This window comes from Acinonyx jubatus, chromosome C1 (assembly GCF_027475565.1).
Source record: "Acinonyx jubatus isolate Ajub_Pintada_27869175 chromosome C1, VMU_Ajub_asm_v1.0, whole genome shotgun sequence".
In the NCBI taxonomy this organism is placed as follows: Eukaryota; Metazoa; Chordata; class Mammalia; order Carnivora; family Felidae; genus Acinonyx; species Acinonyx jubatus.
The window spans coordinates 40,543,503-40,565,406 of record NC_069381.1 but is presented as its reverse complement, the minus strand read 5'-3'; the positions used below and the strand labels follow the sequence as shown (position 1 = coordinate 40,565,406).

Sequence of the window (21,904 nt, the reverse complement as noted above, 5' to 3'; positions counted from 1 at the left end):
CATGTCTGCCAGCTGATGTGGAGGAGGCCCCTTGCCTAGCCTCAGGAAGTGGGCAGGCCATAGCCACAGGCTGAGTCCAACACTATCCTATAAACTTGGGGAACCAAAGCCCAGAGAGGAGCGAAGCAGAGGCTGGGCAGGTTGAGGATCTCGGTCCTTAGTTTTTTCTCACCCTCCTGATCTCTTTCACAGAGCAGTGCCAGGCTTGAAGCTCAAGATTGCTGGGAAATCTCTACCTACAGAGAAGTTTGCCATCCGGAAGTCCAGACGCTACCTCTCTCCCAAACCAATCTCGTTGCCAATCCCTGCTCTGGTAAGTAGGAAGGTCTTGACTGTCTCTGCACTTGTTTGGGATTGTGAGGATTATCTGAGAGCCAGAGATACAGCTATGGCAAGGGGGAAGTGGATGAGGAAGCAAGACCTTCATACCTCAGGGGCCTGGAAAGGATTTCAGTTTATCTGAGACTGTTAGGGAAGCATACAAATGAGTCTGAGCCATCCCCTGCCTGAGAAAGTCCTGGTCTGGTGGGGCTAGGGAAACAGGTGAGCAGGCTTCAGATGCCTCAAGATGAAAGAGCAGGTTCACACCCCTGTGCCCAGGCAGGGGCATCACTCAGCTGTTTCTGTTCCCACCCAGTCTGTTTCAGTCTTGTCACATGATTATAATTGTTTACACTGTCCCCCTCACTGGACCAAGCTTTTGAGGCCTGGGACCGTGTTCTGTTCGCCTCTGAAATAACAATAGCTGACAGTATTATTGGGCACTTGCTGTGTGATCAAGGCTCTTTACACCCCTTGCCTCATTTGGTCCTTAAAACAACTCAGAGTAGGTGCTGGTGTTATCCTCATTTTAGAAATGGGGATAATAATGCCTAATAGATAAGTAGAAAGATGTCTAATAAATAGATATAAATATAAAAATAACTTGTCCAGTTCACACAGCTAGTGAGTTGGGAATTAGAATTTAAATCTAGAATGGTTCCAGAGCCTATATTCTGAACCAGTGTTGTATGATACTAATTCCATGCATGATCTGAGCTGGCATCAGAAGTTTCCAGCTTGTTAAAAGAGTGTTGTTTAAATACTAAGGTAACCCAAAAAGTAGAAAGGGCACTGCTTTTTTCTGGTCCTGGCTCCACTATTCACTAACAGTGTGACCTTGGATAGGGTTCCCTTTCCCTTAATGTAAAATATATACCTTGCCCATTTCATAGAGCAGTTAAGAGAATTAGCTGATAAAATGTGTTAAGTACTTTATAAATAAACTGAATATTAATACAGAACTTCTATATCCTGGATATCCTTAAACAAAATTTGAAACTGCTTATAGTTTGAAATGCATAATAAAACTATCATATGGGGGGGTATGGGAAGGAAAGGAATGGGGAAGCAACTATACCAAAAATTTAGAATTTCCCAAACTGTAATCTGCAAAATGTTTATTTATGCCTAAAATAGTTTTGTGGATTAAATGTATTCAAGAAAGTCTAAAAAAGTTTATTTGTTGTATACACCTTTTGGAGTCTTTATGTAATAATATGTTGTAAGTCTTCAAGAGTAAGCATGAAGATGATTTTTTCCCTAACTTAACTGGCCACAGGCCTCTTTTTTTTTAATGGAATATTTGCTAACTTGGGACCATATAAACCTTTTGAGGAATACTGGTTCTAAACTTAAATTCCATCCCTGGAGTATAACAAGAAACATAATAACATCTTTATAGAACTTTTTGTATACAAATCACTTTCACATCTATTCCCTGGTTTCATAGTTTAGGAAATGCTAACACATTTACTATAAATGAATATTTAGTATTCTGAGCTTCCTGAGAGTTGAGGCAAAGAAAGGAATCCAGATGTGTTTCATAGTATTTATGAGGGTAACTCAAGCCCAGTGCCTTGAGGGAAAAGAGAAGGTGACACAGTCTTAAGAGCTATTGGAAATCCTGAAGTGCTTAAGTAAATATGGTTCCTCCAATATTTATCCTGCCAGCTGGAACAGGGAGGACTTCCTGGAGAGTGTGGGTCAAGGCCTGGTCCTCAAAGTATGGGGAAGGAGTTTTGACAGAGAGGTTTGGGAAAGAGCTGAACACCCAGGGAAGCCATGAACAGAAGAGTAATTGAAAACTATGTGCAGCTGTGAGCAGAACATCAAGGATATGGGCCCATCTTAAATCCACACTGGTGTAAGGTGAGATCCCAAAAAGTGATGAGGCTCCCTGCCATGATCCCTTCAAGTCCACAACTACATAGGCTGGGCTGAGACTTGGCATAAAAGATTAAAAATATAAGGGCTTTTAATCTGAGCTGCCCATTTTACAGCTGGGGAAACCAAGGCTCCACTGGGGAGGAAACCTGACTGACTTGCTCCCCTACCCTCAGGAAATGATGTACATTTGGAATGGCTACGCTGTGATTGGGAAGCAGCCTGAACTCACAGATGGGATACTTGAGATTATCACCAAAGCTGAAGAGATGCTGGAAAAGGGCCCAGGTGACTACCCTCAAGCCTTTGAACTTGCTAGGCTGAGTCAGACCACAGGTCTTTGAAGTTTCCCTCTACCAAAAATGTCCTTCCTCCTCTATCCAGGTAATGAACCTTTGCCTTTCTAGACTGAGCTTCAGTGGCAGTTTCTCTGAGCTGTCCCTTGTCCCCCAAGGTAGGGTCAAGGCCTCCTCTGGGCTCCCACAACCCCTGGGCCTCCTTCAGTCAATCCTAATCTCACTGTACGGTCATTGTCTCAGTATCTGTCTTTACTTCCCAGATGTGAGCTTGCTGAGGACAGGGACCATGTGTAAGTTACCTCTCTGTCCCCAGGGCCCAGCAGAGTAGGGGCTCCGTGCAGGAACTGTTGCAGAAATAAACAAGCCTGTCTTCCCTCACTCCCCTGTTCTCAGAGAATGAGTACTCAGTGGATGATGAATGCTTGGTGAAGCTGCTGAAAGGCCTCTGTCTGAAATACCTAGGCCGTGTTCAGGAGGCTGAGGAGAACTTCAGGAGCATTTCTTCCAAGTAAGTGCTTCTGAGGCTGCTCCCACTCCAGATGGCCTACTGCTGGGCCCACATCTCCTGGGTAGAATTGGGTTTCTCCTTCCTCACATGCATTCCAGTGCTTGACCCTAGCCTACCCCCATTCACTACACTTTTACTAATGTCTCTTCTATGCCAGGATTCTTGCTGGGCAGAGATCATTCAGACCTCATCCCCTAGGGCCACCAGATTGCCCAACTACAGGGGTGCATCCACACAAAAGTTTCAGGTGAATGGTGCCTCCTGGAGTTTGTAATTCAATTCCACCTTTGAGGAGCACAAATGTTACAGATAGACAGCTATAGGCAACTCAATCTGGTATGACCAGGGCTATTACAGGAAAGCAGAGAGGACAGCAGGTGCCCTGAGGAGGGACCTATATGTAAAGCAAGATACCAAGAAAGGCTTTCCAGGGATGCCATTTTAACCGGGAAGTTCCATCAGGCAGAGAAAGAAAGGCAGGAGTTTTAAGTAGAGTAGGTACAGCATTCTGCAAAAAAGCCTGGACACAGGAAAAATACCTGAGGTTGGGGTGACAGTGATTAGGTCCTCTGCTGCCTGGGTGAAGTTATAGAGGGAAAAGGTACAGATGAAATAAGGGGGACTAGACTGAGAAAGTCCTGGATGTTTTGCTTACATGGCTAAACATGATCCTGTAGACAGAAAAGATCCAGGAAGGTGACTGGGCAGGGCAGATTTGGGCTTCAAAAGGATATCTCTGGCAGACCAACGAGAGTGAGTCAGAAGGGCCGGAATGGAGACCATAGACTTCCCAATTTAGTAAATCATTTAACCTGGACAAAGGGCATTGGGGACAGAGGCAGGCATGGGCAATACATGGCATGAGCCAGAAGTTGTTAGGGAATTGGGGCTCTAGGTGCAGAGGACTGGAAGCCTCTGCGGTGGATCTTAAGCCTTTCTGTGGCTATGAAGGGAAACCTCCTCCAACCAGAATTCATTATCAGGAACCCCCACTTGAGGGCATGGATTAGATCCTCCCTCTGGGGGAAGGCTCAAGAACCTATAGGATGTCTCAAGGGCAGAGCCTATAAGACATGTCCTCCTCTGTCCCACAGTGAAAAGAAGATTAAGTATGACCACTACTTGATCCCAAATGCCCTGCTGGAGCTGGCCCTGCTATTCATGGAGCAAGGCAGAAACGAAGAGGCTGTCAAACTCTTGGAAACTGCCAAGTAAGGCTGGAGGCTTGAATAGCCTTGGTCTTCCTCCCCCCTCAGGAGCTTCACCCTGGTTGGTGGCAGAGGAGCACAGGAAGCAGGAAGACAGGGTGCTGGCAAGGGCATTATGGCAGTCCAGAGGCCAGGCCTGTGTCCCTGGGTACCCAGCTCTGGTGTAGAAGGCAATTCCCTCATTATCTGCCAGTGAGAATTGGAATCCCAGAAGTAGGGAGTGAATTACCCAGGGTCACAGCACAACTACCTGGTCACACCCAGGTCTCCTGCCTTCCAGCCTCATGGATTTACTTCTTCAAATCATTCCCTCAAGCTTGGGGACTCAACAGGAATAAGACTGGTTCCAGAGGGTGAGGGACTACCCATCCTTTCTGTTAATCCCTACTGGGCAAGGCCCAACTCTTTTAGACCAGGATTTAAGCTTCTAAAAATCTTCCTTGGCCTAGTAGGTTCCTATAGTTCAGACTGAAGGAAAAGTACTTCCTCGAGCAGCCTTTTATGTCTGATTCTCTGGTCTCTTCTAGGCAAAACTACAAGAATTACTCCATGGAGTCAAGGACACATTTTAGAATCCAGGCAGCCATACTCCAAGCCAAGTCTTCCCTAGAGAATGGCAACAGATCCATGGTCTCATCAGTGTCCTTATAGTTTTATGCAGCACTCCCAGGCTGGAAGACAGCTGGACAGAGCTGGAAACATTTCAAAAAGATCCCCTCCCCCTGCCCTGCCTTCGGGGTCCACCGGTGCTCCAGTGGGATGGCACAACATTTGTATTCATGCAGAAGAGAAGTCGGCATTTTCACCAGTGTGGCCAAGGGCCTTTACCAAGGACACAGCAGGTGGAGCCCTCTGCCTGCCCTATCACACATACGGGTACTTGTTTTTCACTGTGATGTTTAAGAGAATGTATGAAGAGTTTACATGTTAGAAATACATTAATGGTATCACAGTTGGCTTAAAAAAAAGTAACCAACCACCTGTAAATCTGTTTTAACCCATTCTAATCTGGAGGTAAATCTATGATGTCCAAGACCAAATTGCTTTTCAAAATTCAGCAAGGTCTCAGCTTCCAGGGCTGAAAGGACCCTTCGGAGGGTCTGTACCTCAAAAGCTTCAAGGCTTCTGAGGGGTGGGCATAGAGGTTGCATACAGACACCCTCTACCTTACGTCTTACACTTCATTTTCATTCCCTTAGTAACTCTCCAATTAAAAAAAATGAAAGTTGTCTCACTAAAAAGACATGTGAGTCCATCTGTAGGAAAAAAAAATATTAATATTCACCAGTAAGAAATAGGGGTTGCCCAGGGGGGATGGAAGGGGAGCTGTGTGGCCCTTCTGTCGGGGGGAGGTTCTCAGACACAAGTCTGCATCCTCACCGTATGCCAAACTGAAACAACTGGGAATAATTTACGAAACAAAAATCTTATGTATTTCACTCCAAGGTACATTTATTTACTGACAGCATTTTTCTTAGAATGGTTATTCTTGGCCTGTTGTATATGTTTTAGATTTTTTTAGTAAGAGAAAAAAGATATTTAATAAAACTTACACAACTTAAGAGATCATGCAACATCTATTTCAGTAAAATATGTTGCTTGAATTCTTGGGCAAGGCAGAAAGTCTCGATCAGAAGCCATGTGGCCCAGGTCTGTTTTATTTAGACAACATGTCTAAAATGTTTTAGAGTAAGTTATTAACATTTAAGAATGGGGAGATTTCACTAAAAATCTGGTTTCTGGCCTCTTATTTAAAAAGAAAATCCAATCTAGCAATACTGGGCTCATCCCTATAAGAAAATAAGGCAACAATCAGTTGGAACTGAGTAGGGACTGCTTTAAACACTTATATTACCCTTCTGGCCCCTAAAAGCATCTGAATTTTCAAACTCTGGGACTGTTACAGGGAGAATTCAAGTTTAGTGACCAACACCAAGTTTTACTATTCACAAGCTAATGACAGCATACTTCAACTTAACCATTTCCCTGGAGGGAAAAATCATGTACACAGTAAAAATATTCATCTGTGAAACGTGACTCCTCAAATACATGATGAATGCAATTTCTGTAAGGGAGAAACCACAGAGCTTTTCCAATCTTCCAGCATTGCTGGATTTTTAGTAAACACTTAACACTTGCCAGGGGCAGGTTAACATACAGCCAACCAGTCTTCTGTGACTAATACGAATGGAGTCCTAGGTTTTAAGCAAAGCAGATTCTCATTAGGAAAACAAAGCAGAAAAACCCTCATCCAAGATCATCTTGCAGCACTTAGTACTGTCAAAGCAGAAAAGTCATGAAAACTCTCATTTTGTTAGAACTAGACACAAGAATGCTCTACACCAAGAGCAAGTCCTTTGTAGGTTCTCTCTCCTCCACAGCCTGGATTCTGGGAGACCAGCCTATTTCTAGGTTGTTAGGGCAGGGTGAGAGGGGTGGCTACAACCAGGCTACTGGATGAGGGTGGCCTTTTGTGGTTCCCTCACATATTAGAACATTAATACTACTGTATAAAAAGAAAACAGCACTGGTCACAGAATACCAAGCACAGTTGGCAAAAATTGCAGTTAAAAACAAAAAAACTTTTCATTTTAGGCACTTTTATTTTTTTAAAAAATTATGCCAGGATGTTTTTCTTGTCAATGTTATTACTGATTTCCTGCTGAGCTTCATTAGTTAGCCTACATCACCTTATCTCTGTTGCCATGGCTGCAGTCTGACTAGTAAGTGAAATCAGTGGGTTTTGTCTCCCTTATGCCCCCTGCGGCTTGAGATAGTCTTATTAAAAACATGTTTGGGAAGTAGGGTGAAAACATCAGGTGTCTAATACCATATCCTTGTACAGAGGCTTTGAAGGTGAAAATTCTGTCCTGGGCATCTCATTCTGTCTTGAGCCATTTCTGGTTGGTGTTTCTCTAAGTAGTGCAGCTTTCCAGCACATCTGCCCTGGAGAGGCAGACATCAGGTGGAGAATTCTGGCCGAGAAGGAGACCTCAATTCTAGTCCCTGGATTGCTACCAATTTTCAGAGTGACCTTGGGAAGTCATGGATCCTCTAATAATTAGTAATTTGCACTAGATTAAGGCTCTTTCCTGCTGTCAACAGTACTCTGGTCAAGTACATTTCTGGCTTTTCATCTCCAAAATGAGGCAAGATATATACCTCCCCCCTATCCTTTGCCAAAGCCTTGTATCCCCAAGCAACTTAACCAGGAATGACTGGCTTTCTCAAAGACCTCTGTAATAGCCCAGCACACTTGGAGAGCAAATAATCTTTATTTTGGGAAAACCTAAATCCTGTTACACAAAGGAACTCCATTGTTAGGAAGTAGTAACTGTTTAATATGATCTAAACAGGCCCCTGGGAATGGAAAGTCTACCTCTGCCTCTCACTGGTCATAGGCCCTTGGACTGGCAAAGTGGCTTCCAGCAGTATGCTGGTCCCTATCAGCTCTCCCATGTGTTGGCAGGATTCCTTAATCCTTATCTCTCAAGTCCGAATGGGAATGTTTCCAAGACAGCTTTCGTCATTCACAGCAAAAAGTCATAACCTGACAGCAAAGCCAGGACCCTTAAAAGGCCAATGCCAACCCAAGACTTGGCTGAGGCCCAGGTGGAAGAGTCCCAGCAACTGAAGAATAGTACCCAGGAGGTTTTCAGAAAGCCTCGGCCTGCTGAGTGCTAGAATCAAAGACAAAAACATCCAGAGAGTTCTCTGGAGTTACTCCTAAGTTTCTTAGATCATGGTGAGTAGACAAGTCTTTTCCTTTGCTTTAAATTTAAAGCGTTAATAGTGTGCCTTTTCAACAACTGTCTATCCTTAGCACCATCATACTAATTCACTGTAAATGAGAGGTACCTGGATACCAGGCAAAAAAGGGAACTTCTCTCACACACACACCTCTCAGATGCAGCTTTCCAAGGTTGGAAAATGCCTGTTTAGGTTAGCAAAGCTCTTTTGAAATCTAGGGCCTTGAGAAATTCATTTCTAAATGAGCAATCTATGAATTGCTTCTACTGTATAAAGCCAACTGTTAAGTGACAAAATACAGTAGAGCCCTTCCTTTGGGAAGACAGTTATTGAAGGTTGCTATGGACTTCTAAAAGTTGACATTCAAGTTTAATCAGACAAACCACAGGCAATACCTCACAATTGACTGGATTGGGTTTTGTTTTCCTCACATCATTAGCAAACTGGTCAGAACACCAGATACCATATGCTCTGGGAAGAATAACAGCTAATATCAAGTGCTTGCTATTTACCAGTTGCTAGTCTAAGCACTTTACCTGTATCTGATCCTCATAACCACCCTATGATAAGGGGCTATTACTGCCATTTTACAGATGGGAGAATTGAGACACAGATTAAATAGCTTGCCCACAATCACACAGGTATTATACAATAGAAAGATCTAAAGCCAGGCAGTTGAATTCTAAAGCCCATCCTTTGCTGAACTGCTGGTCAAACTGTAAAATTATCAGTTTAAAGCTGGGTCTGACTTATATGGGCCCCTGGGCCACTATTAAGGGTGGAAAAAGTACTGGATAATAGCTCAAACACCAGAATCCTTGGCTTGAACACATGGAGCATTTTGTCTATGTGACATGGTTCTGGAACTGGCAGAATGTAGCCTATTACCACACCTCTAGAATGGACAGTGCCAGAGGCCAATCTCAATGGTTTCTTTTTCCTAAGTCTTTCTGATAGCATAATCCAGGTTTCCCAATTTACACAATGCCTAAAACTTGCTTTTGGAATGCCTAGATTAAGTACTATGAGGCTGATTGAGAAATGGGGTTACTTTTTCAAAATCAACCAAATCTCACGGTTCACCACTAGGACCAGACTCTTGAGACAAACCCTCATTTACCTTTTCAACTTTTTCTCAAGGCCAAGAAATCTGGAGCCTACAAGCCCTGATGTTACAGAAGGGGTCCAAACCAAACAGGTCCTGTTCCTCCTTTGATCACAATCAGTTTCAGATGCTTAAAGTCTATACCTTACTCATAATGCTGTTTCGTTCATATGCAGAGAAAAACAAACTTTGTGGAGGCATCCAAAGATGACTAAATCTTCCAGTGGACAAAAACTTTTCTCAAGAAAAAAAAATGTAAAGGAAAGTTAGTATCTCTCTTAAAGTTGCCTTAAAGACTTTATAAAAACAATAAATGGTTTTAGTCTATCAGCAACATTAATCAGATGGCTCCTGAACTAATGCCTATTGCTCAGAGTGATAAAGCAAAAAACAATGTGGACAATTAAGCAGATAAATCCAAATCCCTTTTGTACAATTTTGGTGAAGCACCTATCAACAATTTTATGGATCAGTAAATGGGTGTGAAGGGATTCGTGGATTATCTACTTGCTAAAAAGCAAGGAAAATAGCCAAAGGACAAACGGAAAAGCAAAGTATGGTTACTATCTGGACAATCAACTTCTGAATAATCAGTGAGTACCCAGTTGTGCTGTTATTTTTAAAACTACCACTATATAATTTATAAAAAGACTGGGTAGAATTAAGTGGGCTAATTTTTTTTTTAATTTTTTGGTGGGATGTTTTTATTAGATCCATAGGCTCTCAGAAAACAATTTACGAAGTATATTTAAATTAATATTGCCAAAATATATGTGCCTCATTCATTTAGTAACATCTATATATCATTTTAATACAAGCCTTAATGTGTTGTAGGATCTTTAAAAAAAATCATTTTTCTCTAGTAAAAATACTTTGTGCAGAGCTAATAAACAGTCCAATTAACTTCCCCTAAATACATAAAACTTACTCTAGCTTTCAAACCACTTAGAAAAAGTACTATTTTGAGATGTTTGTTATACAATCATTTACAGTTATTCCATTAAATCCTTATGTTTCGCTTGAATTACTACTAACAAAAGCCCTAAATCTGAATTGTGAGCATTACACCAATGCCTGACCATAGGCAAATACATTTTTTTTTTTAATTTTTAAATGCTTGAGAGAGCAGAGGAGAGGGAGAAAGGGAGAGAGAGAATCCCAAACAGCTCCCCTCTGCCAGCAGAGTTCAACATGGGCTCTATCTCACCAATTGTGAGGTCATGACGTGAGCCAAAATCAAGAGCTGGATACTCAACCAACTAAGCCACCCAGGCACCCCACGTGTTTTGATATATACAGAACTAAGAAAAAATCATTTCAGAGACCATTTTTAATGGCTCTCAGGAAAATCACATCTAATAGTAGGTCAATCACTATATTCAAAGCAACAATGAAAATCTCCTAATTGGACATTTTACTCTATATTTTAAACAAGCATTTATTAGGCAACTAGATTTGTGTATGTCTTCAAGGAAAAAAAATGTATTTAAAGAGATGAATGGGTAGATCCAATCTCCTAACAGGCAGGCTAGCCTATAGTTTATTGATTCATTTCTGAAGGAAGCAGGAACATCAAGTAGCCTTCATGAATAAAAGAGGTATGAAATTGATGGAATTGAGACCTCAATGGCAAAAAATTTAGAACTAAGACCAAAAGGGAAGAAATTAGAAGGAATTTAGCTAAGTCCTCAAAGGGTTAATATAAATGCTGTCAGGAAGACAGCTCTGGGTGCTAATGGCTCTTATACCCACGCTTCCCATGAGGGGGACATCCTCAACCAGGTCTGTGGCTTTTTGAAGAGTGTAAGATTAGAGTAAAGGAGCTGCGCAGAGGGTACAGAAAGAGGGGGTTATAATCTTCTTTCTCCCACCCAGAAAAAGGAGATGATCTTTATATTCAGTGAGTAACTTTAAAAATATTTGAAGATAGTAACCAATCCAACTTCTCTCATGTCCACTAATTTCAAAATTAAAGGCTCACCAAATTAGTTGGGGTTACTACAGTGGCCACTGTGCCCTTACATGCAAGTGTAATCAATTGGCTATGGGAAACTGCTATAATGCCTTTGTAAGCAGAGGTAACCAAACTGCCTACATTTCTAAATTATGCCAAAGAAACTTACCTTCTTTACTATTTACCATTTCAGTCTCGGGAGTATACACAGGTCTGCTCTTGACTATTATTCCTTTTGTAAAATGCATGCTTCCTTATGAGATTTGTGGTACGCAAAGAACTTGTCACCTCAATGCTCACTGTATTCTGTAAAATCATACTGGTTTATATCACACAGGAGACACGAACAGTAAGGGGAATCTTCTCCTGGTTTAAGAAATTTCCTATAAGGAACACTCAGAATTGAAAAAGTTTTTGTTTACCCAACTACACAAGTATTTGAAAGTAATACAACTTCTTGTGTTTACACTTAAAAGGGTAAGAATCTTACTTTTTCCTGATCAGCCTTTTCAGATATTTCAAATCCTATAGCCAACCCTGGACACATCTTGCCTAAATCTAAATGCTGTACCTATTATTTCTAGCTATAGAAAATTGGAAGCTATCAAGCTTAAGTTATGATCAGATGGTATTAAATGCCACACCATAAAAAATACTTCCCAAAAAGTATATAGACCTAGAGATTAAATTTATGAATGTGTACATTTTTTTAAATCTATACACTGTTTTAAAGAAAGATTAGATAATTTGAATAATATTCTAATGTAATCAACTCTAGCCCTTTACAACTGTATTATAACTTTATTTAACTTTAGTAAAAGCCAAAATTGATAGTTCTTAACATGGTGTATGGAAATCAAAATTAAAGAATACAAAGTACCTTAAAATTTTCAGCTCAATACTAGTTCCTTCAATATTACTGCCAAACTTCTGTGAAAGAAGCCTTGTAATAAAAACTAACAGAAACATATTAGATGATATTTTTAAAGTTCACTTACCATTTTTAACAATGTAGAAAAAAAGGAAAGTCTGACTATAATACTTGATGACACAGACATGTTTAAGTAGAAAACACAGGATAAAAAAAGTAATATATCACTGAAAATATTGCACAACTTCAGGTGTTTCCTCCAAATTTGCTTTATGTAATTGGGTGGATATAAATTAATAAACAAAAACTTAAGCAAGATACATGTAACAATTTAAAAGAACCTGATAATCTAATTTCTCTCAGTTTTTCTCAATCTCATCTTTAAGTCTTTCCATCATGGGGCTCATAAGAAAATTAACCAACATATGTATACTACAGTCTAGTGTCAAATCTTTAAGAAGGTTTTATGACATACTGAATTCCTCTACAATGCAATAATGGAGAACCCTCAAGATACTTGTGTTTTGTATGTAGAAAAGTGTTAGAGTCAAATAGTCAACTCAATATAAAATAAACATTTCTGATTTGTTAGACAGAGATTGCTTCTCCTTTTGCTAATGAATGATTCTTAACTATAATATCACTGAGCTGAACAAATGTCACCTTTGAGTACATAAGGAAAAATAAACACATGCTAAATGGATAAAACATTACAAACTACATCTTTACTAGACCATCTCTACCTCTAACACTTCAGAAGCTTAGAGATTCAGAGTGCTCTTACATTAACTGCAAGAAAAAGATAAAGGAAAAATTCCTTCTTTGAGACCACAACTATGAAGTCACATGGTTATACAAATTTTGCATTTGTGTGCAAAACATGAAATACATTTATCTTAATTCTCCCTGCTTAGACTTAGACTTGTCAGTCAGCTAGCAGGACTGTCCTTTCCAAGAAACAGAGACTGAGATGTGTTTTAATATACTTCAATAACCTCAGCACTACAATTATTAAGAGATGCAGTATCCTTTTGCTATGGTTCAAGACAATAAGGGAAAGAGGTCACAAGAAAGAATAAATCAAAACTGTTACAACTGAGCAACTTTTTTCAGTTTCACCATGGTGCCACTTTCATTTTACATAAGCGTGGTGGCATAAGTCAAGCTCAATAAATCAGAAATCTTAATATTTAAAATTTACCTTGACTTTTAATTATTACCATATTAACAACCAAAATAATTAGATAAAACACATAGGAAAGGGTAATAGTAAACCCCACTTTACTAGAGTTGGTTTCTTGACATAACTCATTTTTTATAGAAAAGGGATAGTGCATCTCAGTTTGCTTACAAGCTAGGAGATCACTTTGAATTCTGCATTTCCTAACTGCAAACAGATATAGCACTTATAACAGGTTATAAATAAACTGGTTTTCAAGCATAGAGCCAGCCCCAACGATAATAATACACTATTTAAAAAGACCTAAGGCAATGAATTCCATTTCCAATGGAAAAAAAGAACTGTGCAAACAAGCTTAAAACTACTTTTTTTTGTGCCAGTGTTATAAAATGTAGCTTTTAATAAAACCTTGACCCAAATGCCAGCAACTTCAGAAAAGAATTTTGGTGGGGGGAAAAAGAAAATTATTTCATGTAGGAAAAACAACCACTATCTTTTTCCTAATCTTCAACACACACAATTTAAACATATACAGCTGCTGTAACACTTTACACAATTCCTATGTACTGGAGCAATAACAAGATCTAAGTACAATTATATTTTTAAACACTGGGTCAAGGCTTTACATAAAAATACCATCCTACTTTTCCCCCTAAGTTTCTAAAATATCACGTATTTTTTCCCCAACATCTGCAGCCATTCAGGAATTTTTAGGAAACTTTTGTGCATGATCTTAATTCCTAATCCCTGGCTCTTTGGGCTCAGTGACAAAAGATCAAAACCACCAAAAATGATGGTTCACTTAAAGTCAGACGAGAGACCCTGGCTCAATTAGTCTCATAGGACGAAAGCAGTGCTGCATCAACTGGCTCCATGCAAGAGGGGCACGTGAAGGATCTCATCAACCAGTCATCTATACAGTCCAGGTGATAGATGTGCATGCACGGCAGAAATCGAATTGGGTCCCCATACACAAAGTCCATCATACAGATCACACACCTGTGGGGGTCAGGGAGAGAAATCAGAAAAAGCATGTTTAGAGAAGTCATCTAGAATACTCTTTAAAATCTCATTACAAAGACGGTGTTAAACTGAACAGATGAAAATGGCTTGCCTGTCATCCTACCACCTGAGCATGCAAACTGAATTTTTTCCTAATAAGCATTATTCCATCAACAATCTCTTGCTTTGATCCTCTGGAAATGTGCCGAGTTTGAGACCTAACAGAGCAAAGAGGAAAGGACCACATGGGGATCAAATCCATTCCTAGAACTGCATTTATAAAGCAGCTACATATTATAGAAGACACCTGAAGAAGAATGTGATGCTTCAAGGTAGGAAGCCATCAGATCAAATTTGTGTACATGAACTCAGCTTTTAGTGTAAGCCCAAGAGTAAGATAGTTTTCATTTTAATAACTATATGTAAAAACAACCACTAAATTCAGCCTACTTACTGGACTGTTGTAGTTAAAGATCTCTTCATTAACCCTAGTTTCAAGTTCACTGCATTTTTCTACAGGTTTAAGAAGCAACCCAATGCTGTAATATTTCAGAAGTCAGTATTCTAGACAGTTTATTATCTTAGGTACTAGTACTAAATAGTGCTATGGCTCAAAGAGCCAAGCATCAACATAGTAAATTAAATTATGTCTTGAGCTCTGAGGACAAAAACTTCCCAGAAGTAAAATTTTATATTCAACTCATCAGGCATAATAAAATTATTCCACGAATTAAGAATAGGTGTAAGATTTTCCAAATTATCACTAAAACTCCTTAACCATCTTAGTGGCTGCATAATCTACCAATGTATTCCTATAAAACAATTTACTTAGCTATACTTCTACTCTAAATAAAACCATGGTGAATATCTTGTGTATAAAGTGCTAACAGTTGGAGTGAGGTACACATTTTAGGATAGAGCTTTAGAATTAATTGTCTCAAAGGGTATAGACCTGAGAAGGTCTTTGACATATTGCCAAACTGCTTTCCCAGCAGACAAGGCCACCAGTACACTTACACAGGTGAATCATTTTTAAGTGATACATGGACAGGGACAACATATAACATGGTCAGAATTCACACCATTTCATAGCTATTTTTTTTTTAACGAAAATTCTTAATTGCTCTATCTTTTTTTTAAATTTTTTAATGTTTACTTTTGAGACAGAGAGAGACAGGACATGTGTGGGGAGGAGCAGAGAGAGAGGGAGACACAGAATCGGAAGCAGGCTCCAGGCTCTAAGCTGTCAACACAAAGCCTGACGCGGGGCTCAAACTCACTGACCGTGAGATCACGACCTGAGCCAGAGTTGGATGCTGAACTGACTGAGCCACCCAGGCGCCCCTTTAATTGCTGTATCTTAATAGTCTCTTGCATGAACTAATTAAATATTCATCTTCTAAAATGTAGGAGAAAAAAAATAAAATGTAGGAGAATATTTTTCAATAGCAAATCTCTGGAGCTAGAACTCTGAAACATGTATAAATTAAAACTTACTCCCGGATCTTTTTTTCTGATCCATCCCTTCCAGGGTCATAAACTCCTTTAGGCAGATGTTGTATAAGGCCTATTCTTTGAGCTATCCTAATTTGTTCCTCTTCGGTCAGCTGAGTTGCTAGGCGAGTCTGGCTAGGTGTTGGATGGTAGACTGGAACTGGAACTTGCTCCTAAATTTAAAAAAAGGAGAAAATGATTATTTTTTAAACACTGTTTTCTGGGGTGTTTTCCGTTTCTTATTTTTTTTGGCTTAGTGGGTGGGAGGGGACCTTGGGGAGAGGTATGCTGGGCTAGTGTGCAGTCGTATGAGATTATTTGGCCCTGCCTTTACTTAATAGCATATCTGACCAATTGTTATTTTATTTAATTTTTAATTATTTTATTTTAATTTTATCTTATAGAAAGTACAAGTGGGAGGGGGTAGAGGGAGACAGAGAATCCCAGGCAGGCTCCGAGCTGTCAGTGCAGAACCCCACGTGGGGCTCGAACTCACAAACCATAGGAGCATGACCTGAGGTGAAATCAAGAGTTGGACTCTCAACTGACTGAGCCACCCAGTTGCCCCAGGGGATGCTACTTTAGACAGGATGCTCACAACAAACCTCTCTGATTCGACATTTGAGAAGAGACCTCAATGAAATATGAGGAAGACGGTGCATCTGTGACCTAATGATTTCATTGTGGCTGGCACCATTTCTGAGCCACCTAAAATGGTTTTCCAGAGAACATCTCTACTGAATAGACAGACAACTTCCAATCCATGTATGGAGGTTTCATGGGAAATTTTACGTCAAATCACAACTACCAATTCACTTTAGAAAATGTTACCTCCATTCATCCTTTAGGATCACTCCTCATCTCTATAATTTAAGCACTTGTTTACCAGGTCACCAATATTTGCAACTGTGAGATTATGCCTCCAGGAATAACTGCTTAATCTGTGCTAAGCTTAAAAAAATTCTGTGAAATGATCTCCATAATTATCCAGAACTAGCATCAATTGAGGCTGCTTTGAACTAATGGCATTTCTGGTTGAAAATAAAATAATTGAGAGCACTCATAATGAGAAACTTTCTAAGGGCTCAAGTATAAATATCCTTTCCAAACAGAAATTTTAGTGGAAATAAAAAAGAAATTGTAGTGGAAAGTCTCAGATACATATAAATTAGGCTCCAATATTGAATATTTGATTCAAGGAAAAAGACTTTTCCAGTGTCTCCTAACATACCACTTTGTCCTTTTAAACTGGCCTTATTTGTTCATATAAGGCCCTTTTTCTGAGAGTAGTTACAATTTATCAAAGGCAGTTCAACATTAGACTTTAAATATTCTTTTCTCTGAGATTCAGAACAAATGTTTAATTAGGAATCTCAAAACCCAGGGGTGCCTGGGTGGCTAAGTTGGTTAAGCGTCCAACTTCGGCTCAGTTCATGATCTCACGTTCTGTGAGTTTGAGCACCGTGTTGGGCTTTGTGCTGACAACTCAGAACTTGGAGCCTGCTTTGGATTCTGTGTTTACTTCTCTCTCTGCCACTCCCCCTCTCACACTCTGTCTCTATGCCACTTAACAGAGTAAGCACGTTTAAGCTATTTAACCCATCTGGATTAGATTCTACAATATAGGGTTGCTATAAGGCTTAAAATGAGGAATGGTCAGCCTTGAAATGGCAGGAACTCAAATGGTAGGTATTATAACTATTAATATTGCATTCAAAGAACTATCATCTATTGTTGCAGGCAAACTAGCTGTTTTCTGTAAGTTCCATGCATTTCCACTTTACTGCCTTTGCTCTTGCTATTCCCCTTACCTTTCCCTGCAGTCCAGTGGTCCAAATTATGCCTTGCCCAGAAGGTTATTGACATGAAGCCTTCCCCAATCCTCCTCCCTACCACCTAGAGTCTGTCTCTAGCCCAGCTTAATTACATAGGTGTTGTCTACCTATAAGAGAAATAGGAAGATTATACAGATTACAGTAAAATGTCAATTAACCAGTGCAGTCATCAAGTGAAAAAAAGAGACTGTCCATTCTTCCAGCTTTCCCAGTAAGTACCAAGCTGACTGCATTTCTCTAGTACAGCTTGAAAGCTTTCTTTCAGTCCTGTATATCTACAGCACTACGAGCACAGGCAATTTTTGCTTTAAAGACATTTTTTTAAATGCATATTTCTATTTTTTTTTTTTAATGTTTATTTTGAGAGCGAGGGCACATGCATGAGCGGAGGAAGGAACGGGCAAAGAGAGGGAGAGAGGGAATCCCAAGCAGGCTCTGCATTGACAGCAGGGCTCGATCCCATGAACCATGAGATCATGACCTGAGCTGAAATCAAGAGTCAGACACTTAATCAACTGAGCCACCCAGGCACCCCTAAATGCGTACTGCCTTTTAAATGAGCTTTGTACATACACAAAAAATTTTCAGTCTATAGCCCAAATTCAGAATCTGTTACATGCAACATGTATATTAAATTCACAGTTTATGCACTAGAAAAATAACTGATCAGGCTTTATAGTGAATATAAAACTTATGACCCTGTGGTTATTACTGCTCATAAATATGACTGTTGCATCTTTGGTTTAAATACTCACCTTTTCAAGGTTTTTTACCTCGTAGGCAACTTAAAATGCATAAAAGTTTCATGGTTCAAAGGCTTGACCATATTTTTTAAACCTCTCTGAGCCTTAGTGTCTCCATGTGTAAAGTACTAGGACCACTGTAAGAATACAATAGGAATTCCAAGTATTATTCCTGGCACAGTAAGATACATAAAAAAGCTCACTGAACGTTAGCTATTATCACTATAGCTCTACTATTATGACTATGGAACAACATTCCAGTATTTTAAGAAATGGATTGGATTTACAATTTTACATGTCAATTATACCTCAACAAAGCTGAAGTAAGATTTAATTTAAAAAAAAATTGTTTTTTGTTGTTGTGGGGGCGCCTGGGTGGCTTAGTTGGTCAAGCGTCTGACTTAGGCTCAGGTCATGATTTCAGTTAGTGGGTTCAAGTCCCGCATCAGGCTCTGTGCTGACTGCTCAGAGCCTGGAGCCTGCTTTGGATTCTGTGTCTCCCTCTCTCTCTTTCTGCCTCTTCCCTTGCTCATGCTCTTTCTCTCTCAAAAATAAACATTAAAAAAAAAAAAAAGGTTTTTTTTTTAATGTTTTATTTTTGAGAGACAAAGGACGAGCAGGGAGGGGCAGAGAGAGAGAGAGAGAGAGAGAGAGAGAGAGACATAGAATTCAAAGCAGGCTCCAGGCTCTGAGCTGTCAGCACAGAGCTGGGGCTCAGACCCATGAGTGGGAGTTCATGACCTGAGCTGAAATCGGATGCTCAACTGACTGAGCCATCCAGGCGCCCCCAAAATTTAATTTTTTAAAAAAGAAGAAATGGATTGGATTATGGCAGAGCTAAGTAAAAGTTTTCAAAAAGGAACCTAAGAGTTCAACTAAGACCGACTCTCATTTCATAGGTCTAAACTGGCATACAGTCACATAATTACTAACAATAACAGAATTAGAATTCAGGTCTCCCTTTTTTTTGGTCTCCTTTTTAAGTCATTAATTTCCACTGTACCATTCCTGGTTGCCAGACAGCAAGGAGATTCTGCAAGTTAAATGATTTGGCTTGTGTCTATTTACATTACTATTCACATTACTTTGAAGAACAGTACACTGAAATGACATTTTAAGAAAGCCACAAAAAAAAGGCATATCTAATAAATGGTTCTATAAAGGGTTTTCATCTATGATAAAGGTTTTATAATTTTTGTAACTTCTAAATTTTAAGAATTTCAAACAATATCAAATCCATCTTTGAAACTATGCCTGTATAGGTTCTATTACTGATAGAAAAATAAACTCCTAAGTCTGATCATACCTTCCTGTCTGTCCTTTGTTTGACACTCCTGAGGGCTGTTTCAGGTAGTTCTTCCCATAAGGCTGGGATGTCAAATTCTGCTACTAGTGGACAGTTTCTCCTTGTTCTCACTTTGGGATATCTTTTCTCTGGTGTCACTTTCTTAAACTACCTGTTCTAAAAAGGTAATATGGCATACTAATCCAATGGGTTTTATGAGCCATATAACTATCTTGTTCAGAGTACTCTTATTTATAATTAGAATATTTAAAACTGAGCTACTATGGTGGAATAGGGCTGGGATGAAATGTGACCTAGGAAGGATGAGGATCCCCATCTCCACCCCCCTACCTGGGGCATGTTTGCAGAATCACACAAATCAACAGAACAGTTTTCCATACGCTGCTATCTAAAAATATGGAATTTTTAGTCTGAAAAATTAAATCGTAAGACTGGACTCTTTTACTTACTGTGGTGACTGTTAATATCTTTAATCGTCCCTTAAAACCTTTGAATAATCAAGGTAACAGCACCACTTTAGAAGGTGATGATGCAATCATAAGATAACATCAAAGAGCTTTGTAAATGTCAACATTTCTAAGTTATTCTAACCATTTGTTTTCTCCCCATCACCAAATGACTCTGGTTTGCAGACTTTAAACTGTTATTGCCCCTGGCTTTGGTCCTGGCTTTCTAGCCTGTCCCTGAATACAAGAAATTCTTTGACCTCTGTTGTGACCCCTGCCAGCTCAGTTTTTTACCCTTGGATTACCATTTCCATCCAGGTGAGGCTACACTCCTAACTCTCAGTCCCAATCCATCTCACTAATTTGGCACAAGATGACACATGAAGTCACACTAGAGTAACTGGTATAAGACTATGGGTAATACTGGTCTCCAAAATCCCTGCACGTACCTACTACTACGAACAAAAAAGAATTGTTTTAAATTGTTCTAAGTTGTTTTAGAACTAGTAATTTCTAAGCATGTACTTTTTAAGAGGCTAGATTCCCTTGGTCTTCTGGTTCACATGTGTACGGAGAACAAAGGAAGAACAGAAAAGGAAAGCTCTATGAAGAAACTAAATTAAAACCCTATCTTTTAATTATTCATATTATGAATGTATTTTCTTTGGTATTTTTTGTTAAACAAATGGAACTCTCTAATAAGCACCATTGAGATATTTAAAATGATTCAACATTCTGATTTCAATTTACATACAACTCTTCAGAAAGCCACAGAAAAAAGGAAATGACTAAGAACTGCTGGTATTTTAAAGATGCTATGGCCTCACCCTTCTTAACACATACACCTAATTTTAATCCCATTATAGTTGTTAAAATGGCTTGATGTGAGTTACTGCTTACTGACTAGGATCCGATGGTATTTTCTAGTTGGCAAAATGTGGTTTTTTTTTTAATGCTTATTTTTGACAGAGAGACAGACAGAGAATGAGTGGGGGAGGGGCAGAGAGAGAGACCCAGAATCTGAAGCAGGCTCCAGGCTCCCAGCTGTCAGCACAGAGCCCGACGCGGGGCTCGAGCTCCCAGGTCATATGCTCAACCGACTGAGCCACCCAGGAGCCCCCAAAACAGCAATTTAAAAAGATCTGTATGGGGCGCCTGGGTGGCTCAGTCGGTTGAGCGTCCGACTTCGGCTCAGGTCACGATCTCGCGTTCCGCGGGTTCGAGCCCTGCGTCGGGCTCTGGGCTGATGGCTCAGAGCCTGGAGCCTGCTTCCGATTCTGTGTTTCCCTCTCTCTCTGCCCCTCCCCCGTTCATGCTGTGTCTTTCTCTGTCTCAAAAAAAATAAACGTTAAAAAAAAAAATTAAAAAAAAAAGATCTGTATTCTGGGGCAGTTCTCACCATTCCCTAATTGATGGCTCACTGTATCTAAACTCCGTGTGTAAACAGTATGATTTACACTGAACACCTGCTTCCCTCCTGGGAGTCTGGAATCTTGGTATGTAGTAGGCAGTGGGTGCCTACTCAGAATTTCAGGTTCTCCTGGTAGACAACCCTTCACACATACTAGCAAAATTCAATGCTGGGGAAATTAAGTGTATTGTGTGACTCTATTACGAGAGGATTCTTTTGGAAGCTTCTGCCTGTTTCCTATGGACTTACACACCTCTTTTCCTTTGATGACTTTGACTTGTATTCTTTTGCCATAATAAATCAGAGCTATGATTACAACTATATTCTAAGTCCTCCTCTATATTCTGTCCTCCAACTATATTCTGTGAGTCCTCCTCCTATGCAACTGACGAATAATCTAGATAAATGTTTTTAGAGTGATGGGGAGTTCCCCACATTGACTCTTGTTTTCAAAGTTTATTTGGCCATGTTCATTAGAAATTCTCCTTTGTGGGGAAAAGAAAAAAAGAAATTCTCCTTTAGGAAAAAAGGTGCATTTTGACAATGGTGGTTACACAGTACTTGCATTTTATTCCTTTTCTCAAATT

At 39.8% G+C, this 21,904-nt stretch overlaps 2 protein-coding genes across 16 annotated transcripts in view; one reads left to right on the top strand and one right to left on the bottom strand.

The window, feature by feature from the left end:
• TTC39A (tetratricopeptide repeat domain 39A) overlaps positions 1–12,499 on the top strand; it is a 61,989-nt gene extending 49,490 nt beyond the window's left edge. For 10 of the 15 annotated variants that reach the window (XM_027059221.2, XM_027059220.2, XM_015070842.3 and 7 more), the window contains 5 exons: positions 193–313; positions 2,322–2,493; positions 2,898–3,012; positions 4,107–4,223; positions 4,748–12,499. In XM_027059221.2, coding sequence (XP_026915022.1) covers positions 193–313; positions 2,322–2,493; positions 2,898–3,012; positions 4,107–4,223; positions 4,748–4,871 — 649 coding nt within the window. In that variant the 3' untranslated portion in view covers positions 4,872–12,499. The remainder of the gene's footprint in view (positions 1–192; positions 314–2,321; positions 2,494–2,897; positions 3,013–4,106; positions 4,224–4,747) is intronic. The other 5 variants (XM_053214024.1, XM_027059218.2, XM_027059219.2 and 2 more) reach the window with 2 other exon arrangements.
• The window catches only part of RNF11 (ring finger protein 11), a 39,017-nt gene continuing 28,923 nt past the window's right edge, over positions 11,811–21,904 (bottom strand). Inside the window, exons 2-3 of the mRNA XM_027059228.2 lie at positions 15,580–15,749; positions 11,811–14,079 (exon numbers count right to left, since the gene is read on the bottom strand). Coding sequence (XP_026915029.1) covers positions 13,908–14,079; positions 15,580–15,749 — 342 coding nt within the window. The 3' untranslated portion in view covers positions 11,811–13,907. The remainder of the gene's footprint in view (positions 14,080–15,579; positions 15,750–21,904) is intronic.